This window comes from Oryx dammah, unplaced genomic scaffold, assembly GCF_014754425.2.
Source record: "Oryx dammah isolate SB20612 unplaced genomic scaffold, SCBI_Odam_1.1 HiC_scaffold_10, whole genome shotgun sequence".
In the NCBI taxonomy this organism is placed as follows: domain Eukaryota; kingdom Metazoa; phylum Chordata; class Mammalia; order Artiodactyla; family Bovidae; genus Oryx; species Oryx dammah.
Genome location: NW_024070194.1, coordinates 62,525,834 through 62,548,040, shown reverse-complemented (window position 1 = coordinate 62,548,040; position 22,207 = coordinate 62,525,834). Strand labels below are relative to the sequence as shown.

At 36.3% G+C, this 22,207-nt stretch overlaps 1 protein-coding gene across 1 annotated transcript in view; it reads left to right on the top strand.

The window, feature by feature from the left end:
* MALRD1 (MAM and LDL receptor class A domain containing 1) overlaps positions 1 to 22,207 on the top strand; it is a 585,291-nt gene that overhangs the window by 151,595 nt on the left and 411,489 nt on the right. Inside the window, exons 19-21 of the mRNA XM_040248365.1 lie at positions 675 to 762; positions 11,605 to 11,781; positions 14,308 to 14,470. Coding sequence (XP_040104299.1) covers positions 675 to 762; positions 11,605 to 11,781; positions 14,308 to 14,470 — 428 coding nt within the window. The remainder of the gene's footprint in view (positions 1 to 674; positions 763 to 11,604; positions 11,782 to 14,307; positions 14,471 to 22,207) is intronic.

Below are 22,207 nucleotides of genomic sequence, written 5' to 3'. Positions count from 1 at the left end.
CAATCTGCCATATACTATCGTGGTTTGTCAGTATTTCATATTTTACTGGAGTTGCAGTGGAATTGCAGCTCGTATAACAGCACCGATGTCATCTGAGTTCACTGTGATTAATGTGGTTCTGAAGGAGATCTAATAACGATTAGCCAGTTTCATAAAGTGTTACAGAATAAGGTCGATGTGAGAAAAATTTTAAAGCTCTTCACAATGTGCAGTCTAGCAAGTACCTCTGGCAACAAATTGGGTTTCTTGAAGGATGAAGAGATTTAACCTTGGAAACAGATGAGCTACTAGGGCAACGCTGGGCAGAGGTTCAGTAATTTGCCTTAAAGGCTCGGAGGAAAGCAAGACAAGTCTAGAATTAATGATGGAAAGTTATAAAGAAGTAGACATCAGTCTGATACACTGAAATCTCAAAAAATCAAAACTTTCACCAGGAACAGGGTGAAAGTGGGCTTCATGGATATAATGGGCCCAGTAAGGTGTGGAGCTTCCTATGACTGGAAGTATTTGGTAGAGAGACAAGATGCCTGCTTATGGAGAGTTTTACAAAGTATGATTTTAATGGTTCAGAAGAGGAGATTGTCTTTAGGTAAATTCTGAATTCCTTTTTAACCATGTGTATCCATAAATGAATTTCCTTCACAATATCAACAAATTTCTTATATTGTTCTTAGATTTTGGTGGAGGCTTCAGTGGGAGATGGCTTTACTGGAGACATTGCAATTGATGACTTGTCATTTATGGACTGCACTCTCTACCCTGGTAAGGAAGGATATTTCAATGTATGACTGCTTTCAAGCCTGTTTACTTGAATAAAACTTCCAAGGAAATCAGTATTTCATTTCCAGAAATATTCCAAAAGTATTCTCACTTCTCTCTATTGTCTTAATATATTCAGCCTGGAAAAGGTTGCAAATCTTTGTAATTCATCAAACTCTTTGCAAACATAGTAAAGAGGTTTGAATCAGTTGTGTATACATCCCATCACATTCAAAGTATTAGGAAAATGTGCCTGAAGTTAAACAGTAATTCTATAATATTGGGTGGGGGGCAGTTATAATAACTGAACTGATTGCTTTGTAATTACATTGTTTTGGAAACTTCAGTAACCATTTAGTTACCTTCAGTGATGTCTTACTCTCAAGCTGCACTTTAAACATTCCTGAGGATTGCTGCCAGCCATTTCCTTTCCAAGTTATAGACTTCTTTCCATCAAAAAAAACTAATATATTTATTCCAGATTTATAAACTCCATCCTCAAATTTCCCCCTGAACTCCAAAAAGAAAGTGTCACTTAGTCATGTCTGACTCTTAGAGACTCTATACAGTCCATGGAATTCTCAAGGCCAGAATACTGGAGTGGGTAGCTCTTCCCTTCTCCAGTGGATCTTCCCAACCCAGAGATCTAACTCAGGTCTCCCACATTGCAGGTGGATTATTTACCAGCTGAGCTGCCAGGGAAGCCCAAGAATGCTGGCACTCCAGACTTGGATACTAAGCACCTATTCAGTATCTAAACTTAGATGTAATGAGCATCTCAAAGATAACTAGGGAAATAACCTAAAACAAACATGCCCCAAGGGAGACTCATTCCAGCAGTGCATAGTGATCTAATAGGGTAGATATCAAGCTCTTGGAAGGTGATATTGGGATTGAGACTGTAGTCTCTTTAATTGCATGAGAAGAGGAAGCACAGTCTCCTCCTTAGAGTGATCAGAGGTTGGGTAGTTTAAAAATCAATTTCAGTAATCCAAGGAGAGCCTTTTCATATGCTGAAAACTTTACGTGCAGTGGTCCGTCAGAGTACCTATCCCACCCCAGACATAATCAGAGGGCTGGATTCCAGTGCTTTCTGCTGTAGCTACATGTCCCAGCTCCAGTTTTCCAGCTCATTATTCTAGCAGGGTTAATTATCATCCTCTGTGTAGTAGTTTCCATGGAACTCTGCAGAGTCAAACCCCTCTCTGGAAAGCCAGCAAATATGAAATCAGAATTCAACAAGTTTACCTTTATCCCTCAAGGTGTAAAAGTAAATTTTTGATGACCCATTGTCCCCTCAATCCTATCATTTTTGCCTGCCTTCTTGTCTCGGTGAATGACAATTTATCTCTAGTTGCTTACACTTCATTAACAAATTTGATCAACCACTAAGCTACACGTGTATCCATACTCCACTTCTCATTTCCCTTGCTTCTCTCCTCTTGGTCCAAATCACCAGTGAAGTGTCTCTGTATAGATTTTTGTGATTGCTTTTTAAATGATCTCTGCTTCTACCCTTGAACCATATAATCTCTTCTCATAATAGCAGCCAGAATGATCCTTTTCAAACTTACATAAGCTCATGTCACCCTAACCTGAGCCTTGCTATGACATCCATCTCATTCAGAACAAAAGCCAAACTTCTTACAATAACATCCAAGAAATAAATGACTGGCACTGTCATATATGGCTCTGTCTTTACCTTCTACCACTGTGCTTTTTTTTGAAAGCCCCTTATTTTTAAAAATTTATTTGTTTAATTTTTGTCTGTGCTGGCTCTTCATTGCTGCACCTGGACTTTCTCTAGTTGCGGTGAATAGGGGCTACTCTTAAGTTGAGGAATGCAGGCTTCTCACTGCAGTGGCTTCTTGTTGTGGAGCATGGGCTCTGGGTGCTTTGGTTTTATTAGCTGTGACTCATGGACTTAGTTGCCCCACAGCATGTAGGATCCTCCAGGACTAGGAATCAATCCTATGTCACCTGCATTGGCAGGTGATTTCTTAACCACTGAACCGCCAGGGAAGTCCTGACCAATGTTCTTCTAATTGACATCTCTCAATGACAAGACCTCTTAGCTGGCCCTTGATTACTCCAACCCCGTTATGCCTCAGGACTTTTATACCTGCTTTCCCCTCCTCCTGGAATGTGCTTCCTCCAGATATCCATTTCACCTCCTCCTTTCTGATCTCTGCTGAAGATTTCTTCTCTAGTAAAACCTTCTCTCAACCTATACCCCGTCTCTCTCCCAAACATAAACACATCTCTTCTTATCTCTACCTGACATTTTCCATCTCCTGTTTTTCTCTACAACACCTATCACCTTATAGTCAAATTTGATTTTCTACCATAATAATGTTGCATGAGAGCAGGGATTTTATTTTATCTTGTAGTATAAACAGTACCTGGTGCACAGTAGTACTCAATAAGCATCTATTGGATAGATGGGTGGATAGGTGGAGAGATGTCTATTTTTTTAAGTGCTTATGTATTTTAGTTTATTATTACTATTGCTAAAATATTAATTCTGTATGTAAGATACTATATGTCAGCCTCTGTTGAAAGCCAAACCTCAATGGCTTCTAATCAGTAGCATTTATTTCTTGCTCTCAAGTGTGTCAGTTGGCATAGAAAAATAACAGCAAACATACACTCTTCTTGTTCATATCTCTGTATAATTCTATGTTGTTTTAATTGTTTTAGGCACTGAGTTGTGTCTGACTCTTTTGTGACCCCATGGACTGTAGCCCACCAGGCTTCTCTGTCCTTGGGATTTCCCGGGCAAGAATACTGGAGTGGGTTGCCATTTCCTACTCCAGGGGATTTTCCTGACCTAAGGATCAAACCTGCATCTTCCTGCATTGGCGGGCAGATTCTTTATCACCGAGCTACCAGGGAAGCCCCATAATTCCATGTAGTTCCAAACTATATATCTGTGTGATATATATATTCTGTGTGTCCTGTCTATCTGGGACCCAGGCTGATGGACCAAATCCTTGTCTGACACATTCTGTTTTTAAGTCAGAGGGTTAGAGAAAGAAAGCACACTTAAAGCTTCTATTAGGGCCTTGTATACTAGCTTCCACTGGTCAGAGTGAGTTAAGTGATCAAGCCTAACAATGGGGCACGGCAGTATTTGCTACAGTCAGGGAGCTTGGCAAGGACAGAAAATACAGAAAGTCCTTAAAAGAAAGGGAGCTGATAAATGGTCGTATTCCATGGTGGTCCAGTGGTTGGGTATCTGCCTTCCAGTGCAGGGCATGCAGGTTTTATCCCTGGTAGGGGAACTGGGATCCCACATGCTACAATACAACTAAGGCCATGTACCACAACAATTCTGAGTCTGTGTGCTCTAGAGACCTCGTGCCACAATTAGAGAGAAGTCCATGGGCCTTGGTGAAGATCCTATGTGCCGCAACTAAGACCCAACAGTGCCATAAATAAATAAGAAAATAAATATTAAAAAAACTCACTTAAATATTGTCTATCACTCTCCATATCATCTCATATAATTCTGTAACCTTTTAAAAATCTGAAATAGTGCTAGGTCCATCACAGGTTGAAGAGACCTTGAATGATGAATAGATTGGATGCGTTTGTTATCCCAATTTTGTGGAGCAAATTGAGAAGGAGATAGCCAGTCTAAGGCTGAGTTAGCTGTCAAATGGCAGAATGCAGTCTTCTTCTTTGGATTAGAATGCTTACGACTATCATTATATTGCTCATCAAATGCATTAACCTCCCAAGGAAGAAAAAGTGATTTCCATTTTAGGGATATGAAAGATGAAACTTAAAGAGCATAGATGACTGGGATGAGAATACACAGCTGAAAGCTGTAATGAGATTTTCACCTAAGGTGTCTGATTTCAGTAGCCAAATCACCTCCCACTCTTAACTTAGGGAGAATGGCTGTAACCCCAGTGGTGGAAGGGAATAAAGAATTCATAAAGAGAACCAAGACATCGTGGATACTGTTGCTGCTTCAGTTATACTGCTGCATGTGTTCTGTAGCTGATGTTTCCAAGGTGGAGAGGAAAGAGCTGCCAGAAACAAGGGCAGAGATGTGAAACATCAGTTACACACCATTAGTCCCAATTTTCTGGTTTACATTTTGAAAGAAAAATATGGAATTTTAAAGACTGTCTGAACTGTGTGGTTTTCATGTTGGCTTCATAACAAAAGAAACTTTGGGTTGAAACTGCAGAATCTGATGAAGCCATATGTCTCATAAAGGAAGTTGATGTAATCATACTATAAGATGAAAATGAAAATAAAACTAGGCTTTTAATAAAAATATTGCTTTTGGTGATTATCAGTCAGTGTTTTGTCATGACATCACATTAGCTGAGATGGGATCAGTGTATGTAGAATCCACTTACACTGATTTGCTTTCAGTATAAACATTATCTATGATATGTTCTCCCTCTTGATTAACAAAACAAAACAAATAAAAACTAAAAAAAAACCAAAAACAAAAAAGCACAAACTATTGACCTTATGTCCAAAATACAGTTTTGTAACCTGTAATTTTATTTTATACCAAAAATGGCTAAGGTGAAGTAGATTATTTCATTTATACCCATTTCCTCAAAATCAAACTCTTTCCACCATATCTCCCTTATTCCTTTTGGATGAACTCAGTTTTCTCTACAACGAAGGATTGAAATACCATAGTCATCTTTGGCTTTCTCCTTAAACTTGCCCACTTGCGGATCCTATTAACTCTCAACTCCAAAACATTTCTCACATCTGTTCTATTTTTTCCATTACCTCTGCCATGTCCTTGACTCGAATGATTGAACTTCTTAACTGCAAACCTTTATTACTTTTCCTCAATAATTTTTATGCCATAAGCTTAGTTTCTTTCCACTTAATCCTAGACAATTATTACTTGTTCTTTTAGGTCATTCCTCTCTCATTTTCTAACTTCTAGTTGTTTCTAATAATTTTCAAATCCATTCTCAATTATGGATTGTAGTGCCTTTGTTTCAGTACTTTGATGACAGAGATTCTCGTTTTAAATTTAATTCAGGAGGAAAATAGAGAAACAGCTGTTTAGGCAAGATTAATTACATTTCTAGGGAAAGTAGACAATCTTAACCATGCAATTGAATCGTATGATTCTTTGCATTAGTGTGTGATGATGTTGTCTATTCCCAGGGTAGATAATGATGCGGAATGATGGCAAAGTTAAATAGCTTTCCCTTCACCTTGAGTTAGACCTTCAGAGTAGATTATTTTGGAAGAATTGTTACCAGACATTCAGATTTAAAAATATTATCCCAGAGGATGTATCTGTTTTGCATTATGCCTTCCATCTTCAATCAGAAAAGCAAGAAGTACATTTCTTTCAGCAGAACACATGCAACAGGAGTTTTCTTTCTTGTGTCCAAGATTATTGGTGAGATGCCTGAGTTATTTGGAAGAATAGATCTGTGATGACATGGCATCACAACATACTCTTTGCCAACTGAAAGAAAAATTACCTATATACTTTTCTGTTTGTCTTTTTATTTGCACTTTTAATTTTGTATTGGAATATAGCAAATTAACAATGTTTTGATAGTTTCAGGTGAACAGCAAAGGCATTCAGCCATCCATATACATGTATCCATTCTTCCCCAAACTCCCCTCCCATTAGGCTGCCACATAACATTGAGCAGAGTTCCATGTGCTATACAGTAGGTTTTTGTTGGTTATCCATTTTAAATATAGCTATGTGTACATATCCATCCCAAATTCCCTAACTATCCCTTATCCCCATCCTTTCCCCCACCCCTGCCACCAAAAGTTCATTTCCTAAGTCTGTGAGTCTCTGTTTTGTAAGTAAGTTCTTTGCATAATTTCTTTTCGTATTCCACATAGGAGCAATGTCGTGTGACATTTCTCCCTCTCTGACTTCACTCAATATGACAATCTCTAAGTCCATCTATTTTGCTGCAAATAGCATTATTTCATGCTTTCTAATTCTGTGTAATATTCCATTATATACATGCACCATATTTTCTTTATCCATTTCTCTGTAAATGTCTGTAAATCATAAATAGTTCTGCAATGAACATTGGGGTGCATGTATCCTTTCAGATCGTGTTTTTCTCCGGATATATGCTCAGGAGTAGGTACTTTTTACCTGTTTAAAGTTTCAGAATTCAGCATGCATATTACATTGATTAGTTACTAGAATTATTAATTATTAGAGTGAGTATTGGACTTCCCAGGGGGCACAGTTGTAAAGAATTTGCCTGCCGATGCAGGAGACGCAAGAGATGTAGGTTCAATCTCTGAGTCGGGAAGTTTCCCTGGAGTTGGAAATGGCAACCCACTCCAGTATTCTTGCCTGGAAAATTCCAGGAGGAGTCTGTGGGATACAGTCCACGGGGTCGCAAAGAGTCGGACATGACTGAACATGCATAAGGAACGAGAATGAGCAGCACTATCCAAGGTATTCATATTTTATTTTTCCAAGGAAAGTTGTTACTAAGTCAGGGGCATTTCTTGCATCTGATGATGCCTTAAGATTGAGAAATGATATTAACTCTTTAGAGAATGCTTAGCAACAGTTTTTACCATGTTCCCACCGAGCAGCTTTTGCTATTGCTGCCAAACCACCCGAGTTATGGAATTTTTGACATCTCTCCTCCTTTGCCTACACATCTTACCAGCTTTATTTGTGCTTGATCAAGTCTCCCTTCCTTCTACAAAGTGTGGTGTTTGTTTCAGTGGCAAAATGTGTGTGTTGTATTGTGTATGCTTTTAAGATATCACAGGCAACTTTTTCCCTTCTAATACTAAGCTGTTTGGTGTGCCCATTACATTTATCTCAGTATAATAAATTTCATGAAAGCATTATGCTTTGGGAAAAATCTGTATTTTGAAAGGAAATATAGATTCTGAAAAAATTTTAGAAATGCTGGAAATATTTCTTCAAGGCATAAGTGAAGAAATTTGAGACTCAGTGATTATAATCTGAAATATCCTTGTTTCAGTGTTCTAGTGTAGTTTTGTAAAGTGATTTAGCATATACCCAGGGAAAAGTTTTGTCCAAAGCCTGTAGTCTATGCAACTTAATATTTTTTATTATGTCTCTAGAAAATAAAACTGGACACATAACTGACTTATTTTAAATTTAAAACTTTAAAATTTTGTCATCTTTTATTTGAGGGAAATGCTAAATACTCCAAATGGAGACGACTGTTAAAATACTTAAATTTTAGCTGGAGAAAGCACTTTCCTCCAATTGTTCTTATGGTGCTCTCAAATACAAAGATACTACACTTAAGATTAATTCATTTTAGTCGAATAGAGAGTAATGAGTAAAGGACAAAGAATTTCAAGATTTAAAAAGCCTAGTCAACCTCATGCAAAAATATTAGAATAAGTCCAGATGCTCATGGAAATGAATTAGGAAAACAATAAAAAGGAAGATTATGTTAAAAATAGCCAGAGATTAAAATACAATTTCAGAAGAATGGAATTAGGAAGACAGTTGGATATTATTTGCAAAGTTCTGAGAAAAAGTGACTGTTGGTCTAGAGCAAAGCAAAATTCTTTCAAGAATGAGGGTGACAAAAGACACTCAGTATGACATCCACAAACAAATGAAAAAATGAATTTACTGCACCAGACTCTTACCAAATGAATGATGTAAATGTCAACATTATAAGACAGAATGAGCCAAACCAAGGCTGAGATGCAAAAGGGAATAGACAGCAAAGTAAATGACAAACATACAGGTAATTCTTAGCTATCCTAGTGGATGACGAATGTGTGATATGACCAGAATGTTTATACATTCTTGGGGAGTATAGACATTGATGCAATTATTTTTGAAACCAGTTTGACATTGTGTGTGTTAGTCACTCAGTCATGTCTCCTGCATTGCAGGCAGATTGAGCCACCAGGAAAGCCCCAGTTTGGCCTTATCTATTATAATTAAATGTGCATGCTCTGTGACCAAGCAACTCCATACCTAGGTATATCAGGAGAAATGTACAAACAAACAAATCCTCAAACAGGATCAACTCAAGAACCACTGATGGTATGATGGCTACAAAACATATGGAAACATATGTTACCTAGTCATATAGTGAACTATTATGTAACAGTCAACCCCTAAACTGCCAGAACATACATGAGCTTGGGTGGGTGAATATATAATGTTAAGAAAAAATTAAGTTGCATATTATAAAAAGAATGAGTCTATTCATCTAAAGTTTGATTCTCAACAGTGTTTTATTTAAATTGGACCTACATGGTGTTCCATGTATATGGTCACTATTCTAAGAATTTCACAGTGTTAAGTTATTTAGTCACATAATGAGCTACTAAGTTAACACTGTAAGAGTTTATTTGGTTTATATGCAAATGAAGAAAATATGAACACAAATGAAAGTAAAGAAATAACACAAATTTCAGTGTTTTGTGAACCAGGAAAGATTGCATTGAGGGTCTGGAATCAACAGAGAAACACTGGAGGGTTCAAATCTGTTTGTGAATTTTTTTTTCATAAACTAGAAGGTAAGCATATGACTTTGATTAACCTTTAAAAAAAAAGCCTATATTTTATGCTCATTTTTCTATATGTATAATTACATTTCATGGGGGGAAAAAAGTGAAAGTGTTGGTTGCTCAGTCGTGTCCAACTCTTTGCAACCTCATGGCCTGTAGCCCGCCAGGCTCCTCTGTCCGCAGAATTCTCCAGGCAGGAATACTGGAGTGGGTTGATACTTCCTTTTCCAGGGGATCTTCCCGACTCAGGGATTGAAGCCAGGTCCTGGATTGCAGGCGGATTCTTTACTGTCTGAGCCACCAGGAAAGCCCAATATATTTCATGATGAAATATAAAATGATGAGCGAGAAAAGTTTGAGTTGCACAATAGATTAAGGGTCAAAAAGTGGTCATTTGTGTGGAAAAAATTGAATTTAGATTCTTATCACTGACAGAACAACAGAGGCCAGATGGAGTAAAGATCTAAATATGAAAAGTAAAGCTATCAAAACTTCATGAAAATTATCAAAGATATATTTATGATATTAGAACAGGGAAGATTATTTTTCAGTGAAAATTTAAAGCACAAACCATAAAGGAAATGATTGATATATTAAAGTTATAATTTTTTATTCTGAAGGGCAACCATACAAAATGAAAAGACAAATCATAGATTAAGAGAATTTATTTTTCACATAGATAAATGAGGATTAGTATAGAGAATATAAGATTAATGAAAAGACAATGGATTCAATAGAGAGAAAGAGCAGACGATGTGAAAAGTCAAAAACTATAGTAAAATACTTGAGTGGCCTAAAAAGTCTCAGTAATTAGGGAAATACAAGTTAGAATATCAAGGAATTATTTCAGAACTGTTACTGTGGCAAACATTAAAAAAGAAATTCATGATATCACGCGTTGGCTAGAATATGAGAAATGCACACATTTCTGGGTGGAAATGGTAAACCACCTTTGAAAACAGCTAAAGTTGACTAATTACATATTCTATAACTTTGAAATTTCATTTTAAGATGACTTGTCTTGGAAATACTCTGGCATGTGTTTACAGAGAGAAACGTACAAACACATCCATTGTAGGACTTTATATTCTTACTGTCCTACTTGAGAAGAGGTATACCAGCTGCAGACTATTCATACAATAAATATTGAATCTGGGTATTCATTTAATTGAATACCCTAAAGCAGTTTAAAATGAATGAATGAATTCTGTATGTAGCAATAGAGAGAAATCTGAAAAGTATGTTTTGAGTAAAAAATGCAAGTTCAAAAAATATGAATATTATTTATGTAAAATTTTCTGAGACATAATAGTATATATTTTATACAGAAAATGTTTGTTTAAGATAAGGATACAAAAATATATATTGGAGGAATTCTTACTATAGTCAGGATGTTAGTTCTTCCTACGTTGATCTATGGGCTTAATGCAACCCCAATCAAACAGAATCCCAGTAGATTATTTTGTGAATCTAAAGTGTATGTCGAGAGGCAAAAGGCCCAGAATATCTATGTAGTATTGAAGGAGAACAAAACTGGAGGACTGACACTACCGACTTCAAGATTTATTATAAAGCTTCAGTAATCAAGACAGTGAGGTAATGGTGAAAGAACAGAGAAATACTGGGTTGGCCAGAAAGTTTGTTTGGGTTTTTCCATTCCATTTTATGGTAAAACCTGAATGAACTTTTTGACCAACCCGGTGTTTTATGGCAGTGGCAACTTTGGCTTTCAATCCTCTGCAACTAGCATGTATGTGATACAGAGATGTTATTAATAAATGCTTATTGAATAGCGTACTGTCTAAATTGATTAGCTTGCATAAATTTCTTCTAAATTCTGTTACATCAGAAATTATTATCTTAATTATTTAAATACTTCTGGGTGAATACTTTTGTTTGGGTCTGCCTTGCAGCCTTTGAATTCCAACTATGTGGGACTATCTGAAACAAACATGAGATGTTAGATTCATTGTGAAAGTGGAAGAACAAAGTTCCTTCACATAGAGAACTTGAGGGTTTGATCTGACCTTGACTCTGCTTCCTAATACCAGAATCTGGGATTTCTTTGGTTCCCATTTATTCCGTGAGCTCTGAAGAGTTTTCAATAATTTCCATCTGCACTTTCACTATTTTTATAATCAGAGATATCCAGAGTTATTTGTCATTACTAAGACCATGAACCCCAATTTATATGCTTACATAAAGCAGTGCAGCAGATTAGCAAATGATATCAGATATTCCTTATAATGTTGAATGTGAAGCATACTTAGTAAAGTTTATCGTGTGCAATCTTTAAAGAAATGGAAAAACTGCAAAATGATACTTCTCTATTATTTCAAGGTCATTTACCTGTGAACCTTCCAACTCCACCAGAAACTACAGTTCCGGTAACACTGCCTCCACACAACTGTACAGACAGTCAATTTGTTTGCAGGTCTGATGGTCAGTGTGTTGAAAATATCCAGAAATGTGATTTTAGATATGACTGCCCTGACCAATCAGATGAATCCTCCTGTGGTATGTGAATTCCTAAATTTTGTATTAAATATAGCCATAAAATAGATAAGAAAACACTAGTGTAATCTCAAGTAGTATTGTAATGTCCTAGTTAGAAGTCTTCAACCTGGTTTAAAGCAGTTTCTTAATATAAAAGGTATTTGTATAGAAAATGATGGAAGAATCAGCATACTTTCTGAGGTAAGTGTCTTTAATATTTTAGATTCAAAATACTTGTTTTCATGAACTTGATTCCAGGGCTATCATTTACCAGCCCTTTTTAAATTAATCTTTGTTTTGTCTTTATTCTTCAATATCACTAAATGGAAATATTTAGAGAAGAAGCATAATACCCTCAAATAAGATGAATCTGTTCAAATTTTGCCATTGTTAAAATACACATATACAACGAATACCATGTCCAATGTACAGAGTTAATAAAATCATTCCTGGTACATGTGGACACTTCAGTAGCTATATACTGTTTAAAGATGGTATCCATTTCTTGGCATCGACCAATCCATGACTTTTAAAAAATAGATCTAGGCAAATTATTTAACTTAAAAGTGAATGTCTCAGTCAGAGATACAAACTGAGAGGAGGAAAATTAATCTGCATCTAAATAGGCAAAGCACAGGATCAGAAGAAAGAAACACTTGTGAATTTTTTGCCTTCCTTGCTCTTTATTAAGTATTGATTATATGTGAACTTACCATAATATTGCTCAAGTGTCTTGATAATATTAAAGATTTAGAACATACAGACAGTACAGTGTATAGTGACATTCTAATTTGTCTGTGTCAGCCTCATCAAGGAATTCTAAAACTTAAAAAATATAAATAGACATGTAAACTAAACAAGGCCAAAAAAACTCATAAAATCAAAGCTGATCCACTCTGTGAATGAGATGAGACAGTAATTAATTCAAGTTGGTCAGGAAGATACACAGTGTATCACAGATGTAGGATAATGGAAGCTGTTGTGGTATTCAGTCTTCTTCATGGGAAGACAATAGAATCCTCTTCTAATCACACATAAGTTATCTTTGTAAAAGTTTACACAAAATCTGAGTAATTACACCTAGTGAGCATTTTTCATGAATACTGACTTTCTTCTTAGTTCGGCTTAGAAATTTTAGTAACGTCATTGATGATTGGATGGGATGTTTTGTTAAGTTTCTTTAAGTTTTTTAAATGTCCTGAATGAATGCTCACAATTAAATTATCATTTTAAAATTATGAGGATGTTTAATTTTGATTAAACACGCAAATTGTATCTCTTTCCTCCTCTATCTCTTTGTAAGATGAACTATTGTGATAAATCTTCCTGTCATCTACAGTCTTACGTTTTGTAATTTTTTTGTTGTAATAAGAACACAATATAAGATTTACCCCTTGATACATTTTTAAGTGTACAATACGGCATTGTTGACTATAGGTACAATATTGTACAGCAGATAGCTTACCTGAAACTCTATTCTATAATTTTTTAAAAACCTATACTCTTTAAGGTCTTTTTAAAATTATGTGAATAACAAGATTCTATTGAATACTTAACCTCTTCACAGAATAATCACATGATCAATATTAATATCAGTGGTTAATAACACACCTGAATGTCATGATTAAAATCACTTTTTTTGATGGAGTGTTTCCTTCTCAAATTTTATGTTAAACTATGAACCCAAGTTTCTAAATGGTGGTAGTGGTAGTCTATGCCATTATTGTTTATGCCATCTAAAGATACCCATGTCTGATTCATGCTGATGTATGGCAGAAACCATTACAATATTATAACATAATTATCCTCCAATTAAAAATTGAAAAAAACTGGAGTTTTGGTTTTTATTTTTTTTTAACATGCCAGGCTTTCCATTTTATATACGAAACCTCATTGAATTGAATCTTTAAGAAGTAGAGGATTGAAAACAGACAGACAGATGAACACATGCAGAGAGAAAGGGAGGGGTAAAGGAAGTGAGAGCTTTTGTTTTCACACACAACCAATGTATTTTAAAAATCACTGGTTTTTTAGTTCTTGATATTGGAATACAGTCATAAGAATATTGAAAACTTTCAAGGAAAGAGATTCAGTATGACAGCTGTTGACAATCTTATTGCTTTGAATTTAAGTAATTTGGAATTTAGTTTTCCCAATAATACTGTGACAAAAGAACAGACTTATCAGAACTTGGAGGTCATATAAGCAATGTAAGTGTTGTGTCAGAAGAGACTGGTGATGCTTAAAGTGCTGCTTTAGGAGCTAATTAATACCTTAGTTGTTTATGAAAGCAGATTCTTCAGTGTATGCATTTATTTCCACATTTCAGTGACTATAGATATTTGAATATAATACACCTAGATTTCTTTTAAACTCTTCAAGTGATTACATAAAGCATTAGCCTAATTATTTCAGTAATGTTGAAAAGTTTGATTAAAAAATTTAAAAATCCCCAAGTGTAAGAAAGTGCTGATGCAGATGGAAATTGCCATTTATTGATACATTTTTGTGATTAACTCATCTTGTCTCCATCTCATTCTCTTCAAGCTATGGACATTTGCAGTTTTGAAAAAGGAAGCCTGTGTAAATGGTACCAGCCAATCTCAGAAAAATTAATTAAAGATTCAAACACATTCAGATGGGGACTTGGTAATGGAACCAGTATTCATCATGGTGAGGAAAATCACAGGCCATCGGTGGATCATACAACGTAAGTGACCACATATTTGGAAAATGTTTCTTCAGTTCAGTCACTCAGTCGTGTCCGACTCTTTGCGACCCCATGAATCGCAGCACGCCAGGCCTCCCTGTCCATCACCAACTTCCAGAGTTCACTCAGACTCACGTCCATCGAGTCCGTGATGCCATCCATCCACCTCATCCTCTGTCGTCCCCTTCTCCTCCTGCCCCCAGTCCCTCCCAGCATCAGAGTCTTTTCCAATGAGTCAACTCTTCGCATGAGGTGGCCAAAGTACTGGAGTTTCAGCTTCAGCATCATTCCTTCCAAAGAAATCCCAGGGCTGATCTCCTTCAGAATGGACCGGTTGGATCTCCTTGCAGTCCAAGGGACTCTCAACAGTCTTCTCCAACACCACATTTCAAAAGCATCAATTCTTCGGTGCTTAGCCTTCTTCACAGTCCAACTCTCACATCCATACATGACCACAGGAAAAACCATAGCCTTGACTAGACGGACCTTAGTCGGCAAAGTAATGTCTCTGCTTTTGAATATGCTATCTAGGTTGGTCACAACTTTCCTTCCAAGGAGTAAGCGTCTTTTAATTTCATGGCTGCAGTCACCATCTGCAGTGATTTTGGAGCCAAAAAAAATAAAGTCTGACACTGTTTTCACTGTTTCCCCATCTATTTGCCATGAAGTAATGGGACTGGATGCATGATCTTCGTTTTCTGAATGTTGAGCTTTAAGCCAACTTTTTCACTCTCCTCTTTTACTTTCATCAAGAGACTTTTTAGTTCCTCTTCACTTTCTGCCATAAGGGTGGTGTCATCTGCATATCTGAGGTCATTGACATTTCTCCCGGCAATCTTGATTCCAGCTTGTGTTTCTTCCAGCCCAGCGTTTCTCATGATGTACTCTGCATAGAAGTTAAATAAGCAGGGTGACAATCTACAGCCTTGACGTACTCCTTTTCCTATTTGGAACCAGTCTGTTGATCCATGTCCAGTTCTAACTGTTGCTTCCTGACCTGCATATAGATTTCTCAAGAGGCAGGTCAGGTGCTCTGGTATTCCCATCTCTTTCAGAATTTTCCACAGTTGATTGTGATCCACACAGTCAAAGGCTTTGGCATAGTCAATAAAACAGAAATAGATGTTTTTCTGGAACTCTCTTGCTTTTTCCATGATCCAGCAGATGTTGGCAATTTGATCTCTGGTTCCTCTGCCTTTTCTAAAACTAGCTTGAACATCTGAAAGTTCATAGTTTATGTATTGCTGAAGCCTGGCTTGGAGAATTTTGAGCATTGCTTTACTAGCGTTTGAGATAAGTGCAATTGTGTGGTAGTTTGAGCATTCTTTGGGATTGGAATGAAAACTGACCTTTTCCAGTCCTGTGGCCACTGCTGATTTTTCCAAATGTGCTGGCATATTGAGTGCAGCACTTTTTACAGCATCATCTTTCAGGATTTGAAATAGCTCAACTGGAATTCCATCACCTCCATTAGCTTTGTTCGTAGTGATGCTTTCTAAGGCCCACTTGACTTCACATTCCAGAATGTTTGGCTCTAGGTGAGTGATCACACAATCGTGCTTATCTTGGTCATGAAGATCTTTTTTGTACAGTTCTGTGTATTCTTGCCACCTCTTCTTAATATCTTCTGCTTCTGTTAGGTCCATACCATTTCTGTCCTTTACCAAGCCCATCTTTGCATGAAATGTTCCCTTGGTATTTCTCATTTTCTTGAAGAGATCTCTAGTCTTTCCCATTCTGTTGTTTTCCTCTATTTCTTTGCATTGATCACTGAGGAAGGCTTTCCTATCTCTTCTTGCTATTCTTTGTAACTGCATTCAGATGCTTATATCTTGCCTTTTCTCCTTTGCTTTTCGCTTCTCTTCTTTTCACAGCTATTTGTAAGGCCTCCTCAGGCAGCCATTTTGCTTTTTTGCATTTCTTTTCCTTGGGGATGGTCTTGATCCCAGTCTCCTGTACAATGTCACGAACCTCCGTCCATAATTCATCAGGCACTCTGTCTATCAGATGTAGTCCCTTACATCTGTTTCTCACTTCCACTGTATAATCACATGGGATTTGATTTAGGTCATACCTGAATGGTCTAGTGGTTTTCCCTACTTTCTTCAATTTCGGTCTGAATTTGGCAATAAGGAGTTCATGATCTGAGCCACAGTCAGCTCCTAGTCTTGTTTTTGCTGCCTGTATAGAGCTTCTCTATCTTTGGCTGCAAAAATATAATCAATCTGATTTCGGTGTTGACCATCTGGTGATGTCCATGTGTAGAGTCTTCTCTTGTGTTGTTGGAAGAGGGTGTTTGCTATGACCAGTGCATTTTCTTGGCAAAACTCTATTAGTCTTTGGCCTGCTTCATTCCGTATTCCAAGGCCAAATTTGCCTATTTCTCCAGGTGTTTCTTGACCTCCTACTTTTGCATTCCAGTCCCCTATAATGAAAAGGACATCTTTTTTGGGTGTTAGTTCTAAAAGGTCTTGTAGGTCTTCATAGAACTGTTCAATTTCAGCTTCTTTAGCGTTACTGGTTGGGGCACAGACATATACATAGATATATGTATACACGCTTCCCAGGTGGCACTAGTAGTAAAGAACCCACCTGCCAATGCAGGAGACATAAGAGATGTGGGTTTGATCCCTGGGTGGGAAAGATCTCCTGGAGGAGGGCATGACAACCCTCTCTAGAATTCTTGCCTGGAGGATCTCATGGACAGAGGAGCCCGGTGAGCTACAGTCCATGGGAGCACAAAGAGTAGGACACAACTGAAGTGACTTAGCACACACACACACACACACATATAGCGGATTCATTTTGCTGTGTGGTAGAAAGTAACACAACATCATAAAGCAACTATACTCTAAGAAAAATTAACTTAATGTTTTGTGTTTTTTTTTTAATTTAGAAAAAACATTTTGTAGAATGCCTTAAATGTGTATGCAATTTATTATACCTCATGAAGTCTTTGTGTAGATTGTGTTTCAATATGTTTTGCAACTGTCTGGTGAGGATAGATGACACAATCCCCATTTCCTTCTTCTCTATGCTCTTCTCTAAGTAAACTACTCCTTTACATACAAAAAAAGTCACAGAAACCAGAGAATAGCATGTGTAAGTAAATAAAAAATAATTTGTAATATTGCTCAGGATCCATAAGGAGTTACACATTCATCCCTTCTCCAAATTTCTTTTCCTCTTTTTTCCTTTTCAAACTTCTCCTCCATCACCTTGCCCTTTCTCTCTTGTTCCAGTTATTGCTCTTTATCATCATTTATTTTGGTCTTTTCTTTCAAGTTTAAATAACTCATTTCTTCCCCTGTTTTGTAGTCTGCAAATAATACTCCCTACAAGCTCCCATTTTTCTTTTTTCCTTTTAATGATTTCAAGGAAATGTTACTGAAGACAACAAAGAACTCCCCGTTTATATTATAGAGAATCTTATCAAAACCTTTATGCCTTCACACTTCTTCGCTGGTAAAGCTTTATGACCCCCAGCTCCTATGGTTGCTGCTTCAAAGAAAACTAAAGGTATATCTGCTATCCAGTCCATTATTGCCCTGGCCAACTTGACCTTGCACTCAAGGGGATCACTGTATCTTCAGTGTGCAGTGACTTTATTTTCCTGGCTGACTTTTTTACCCTGATTTTTTGAGCTCTCTTTTGTTGTTTGTGTTCCATTAAAATGGTTCCAGTTTTACCATCATTTTATTTAAACATCTGCAACCAAGTTGCCCAAAGTATATAGAGTAGCAGATATGAATGCTGCTTTGTTTTGATCACTTCTGACAACTGGCAAATAAGTTTTGTAATTTCAGCATACAAAAGTTTTCTTGGGCTGCTTCTCACATAAAAAAGAATCGGATGATTTCAGAAAGTTTCTGTGGCTCATGCAAAGCTGTGCTTCATTAATCTATAGTTTTGTAAAGAAAAAGAGAGTCTCATTTCTAGGTGGTAAAAGTGTAAATAGAACTATGACAACATATAAGCAGAGTAATATAATTGACTTTTAACTTGTTTGTCTCTGCCTCTCACCCCCACCACCTCCAGTAGACTGCAAATTCCCTGAGGAATTTCAAAGACTGTGATTCCCTTCCATTGCATTATTTTTAAGATTTGTTATATAATTAAGTACCAGTAATTATCTGTTAAATGAGTTAGTTGATGGTTAGGATCAATATATTGATACTTCATAATTAAAGGCTGCAAGGCACAAAGTTAAATATATCCTAAATAGGAATACTTAATCAGATAATGTTTAATGCATGAGCACTACATTACAGTGAGTCCTGGAAAAGGGTGCAGTCCCTAAGCTTCCATCTCCTCTTGCCTTCCTCTCTGTTTTTTAATTTTTTTTTCCCTTTTACTTTGTGAAATAGTTCTTATGTGTCATTTATCCTACTCTCTGGTTTGTAGTAGAACTCTAAGCTTCCCTATGGTTCAGATGGTAAAGAATCTGCCTGCAATATGGGAGACCTAGGTTTGATTCCTGAATTGGAAAGATCTCCTGGAGCAGGGCATGGCAACCCATTCCAGTATTCTTGCCTGGAGAATTCTATGGACAAAAGAGCCTGGTGGACTATAGACCACAGGGGCTCAAATAGTTGGACACGACTGAGCAACTAAGCACAGCATATAGCACAAGCTCAGTTTACCCAAATTCTGTTTTTTTGTTTTGTTTTGTTTTGTTTTGTTGTTGTTGTTTTATTTTTAAAGAGGAGCTTTTCTATTTAGAAAATATTTTTTTCTCTCTCAGATATCTGGCTCTAGAGATTTAAAGCTAGATTTTTAGACTGTTGTGTCTGAGATAGTTTTCAAGAGCACTCTTGAAAATACAAAAGCTCTACACCAATTCTTTCATTCTATGATTTCACTTCACCTTAAGGCAAAGACTGCTTCTGGGCTTCGGGTGGCAAAGATCATTCATAAGTTAGTACAAAGAAAAACAAGTCACATTACTGTATTTCAAAATATTCTCTCACTTTATATACCTAGTGAAGCAATAGAATGTCTATCATGATGGAGTAGAAATATGTAGGGAGGTTTTCATTGTGTAGTTGAATCTTTGACAAGTCTTAACTTGTGGTTTTCATCATGGAAATGAAATAGTAAAGGCTAACAATGTGAAGTGATATTCCAAGTGACACTCTTCGGTTTGTGTTTACACTTTAACAGACAAGTCTTTATACTTGAGGATCTAACACGAATTCTGGGTCTATAATAAGGGTTATATCTTTATTTTAATTTTTGTTTGCAGGAGAGTAACACCATTCCATACAGCTATTTCATTCAACATATGTATATGAATTAGAAATAGTCTTCTCTTCTGGGGCCTCTTCTATGTGGCCGTGGTCTTAGCATGGGGCTTGTGAGTGGATTCTCCCTTCATCCTGCTCAGCAGGGACCAACTAAGGGGACCTGGGATGATATTTTTTCCTAGGATTGAAATCTAAATATTGTTCTCAATTAATTATAATGTGGAGAAATAATAAAGTAAAACCTACTCAATGTTAATATCATTGCAATTTGCATGTTCTTTTGAGAATGGAGTTGGATGAAATTTCCATTTCCTTTAACTTAGGCAGTGAGAGGGAATATTTAATAGAAAAATTATTTTCTTGGTATTTTGAGAAAAGAACCATGATCTAGTTAAACAATAACAACAACAACACACACACACAACACAGAAGCAAAATGGATTTATATCCATTCATGCTCCAGGAACTACTACAGAACTCAGAAATACATGAATCTTAACTGAGAATTGTTTTTAAAAATTATTTGCTTACTATTGAATCAAGGTATTTGGATTACCTAGCATCTAAGCTTTGTAACTAATTCATATTAAGTATGAATATGAGTATGTAGCTAATTCATATTAAGTTTAGAACCTTGATGCTATAGGAGTATTGTGCATGATTTCTCTCAGTTTGTAATTTTATAAGACCTCAGAATCCTCTCCTCTAACCTCCATAATCAGTTTAACAAGCCAAGTCAACTTTACCATAGTATGTAAATTGGTAAATTGGCTCATGGCTAAGTACCATAAATTTTATGATCATTTTTATCTCAAAGCCTTTGTTTGATCCAGCTTATTCATTTTCACAGCTGGAAGCAAGAAGAGCAAAGTTTTGAACCCTTGGCCCTCAATTCCATTTTATTTGACTTCAGTAAATCCCTATCTATTGGTTAAATAAGGTCTGCTATTAAGATTTTTTAGGAGCCTTAAATCATTCCCCTCAGGCAGATTAAGCTCTTTCTATTTGTTGTTCATATGGAATTATATCTAGTAGAATACACATGCATATTCTGGGTCAGTGGTTTCTGACTGCTCAGAGAAGCTCTAGAGAAGTTTTGCAAAGTATAGATCAAGGAACTCTGATCACGTTTCTGTGTTTATTAGTATTTAAATATGTAATATATTTATTTAAAAGCAGATTCTGACACTTGTATCAGAATCTTAGGGCTAGAGCTGGGACTCTGTACTTTTAGTATAACTTCTAGATGGTTCTAAAACCTCATTCTTAGCAGCCATATATGGGAGAAAGTGGGAAGGGTATTGCTAGAGAGGGTGGCTTTCTTAACAACTATTTCCAATTTTGATCAGAGCTGACTCATTTTCCTCTAAATCCAGTGACTAATTAAAAAATTTAGAACAAAATATTTCAGGAAAAATGAAGCAACATAAAAATTCAAAGATGATTTTATTCAAAAACAACAAAATATGTGTGCTATAAAGTAACTATTATAATTGAGAAACTGTATGGGAGAAAACGCTACACTGTGTTAATCTAGAAGACATGTAATTTCAAGGCACCCTCTGTGTTGCCTCATTCATGTAAGATACCCAACCTTTTTTTCAAGTCTTTTTGCCTGTGTGTTTTCTTTTCTACCCCTAATCAAAATGATTCTTGCCTTTCTTTCAGATCAAAACCAAATGTACTGATTTTATTAACATCTTGACAAAAAAAAAATGGGTATTTTTAAATGCCTTGCATTTTAAGGTTTGCTTGCAGATTATTGAGAAGCTGTTTGAGTATGAACCATCTCATTCAAAATGCAGATTAGATAGAATATAATTTCATGTGTTGCTTGTTTTAAAGCTGGAAGTACTTTTTCTGAAATTTTTATTTCATAGCACTGACTGTTGTCTTTGAGACGGGAATGTGGTATAGTCCACACTGTTGCCAGTGGACCTACATTCCTATCTACATTGTGCATTTGTACAGGCTTGACATCATTATAAACTAAAAGCCACATAAATAATGCAAGCTGTCTCTGTGACATAACTGTGCATACCATAATGTGTCTAAGTGCTAGATATAAATGTGGATAAAGGCTTCAGTAAACCCGAAAATATTTTAATGTTTTCTGCTCTGCAACAATAACAATTTGCAAAGCTTTACTCTCTTAGACATTAAATGCCAGGATCACTGCTTTCTCAGAGTCCTGTCTGGGAAGCTAGTATTTTATAGGCCAATTTAAATGCTTCAGCACTCTCCCAACATAATTTCTGAAAGATCCAGTTTTATAAATCTAGAATAATGGTTAAATAGTAGGCTTTAGAAACAGTTTGGCGAAAATGAAAATAAAAATGCAAACAGGCAAAATCAAAATTAAACTGTTGTAATTTTCTCTTAACTGTTTTAACACTTGTGGGAAATAGCTTTTCTGGCAGTGTTTTCACAGGACTGAATATAAAGCATAATTGCCCTCTAAAACACACAAAAAATGGCTGTCATTTTAGGT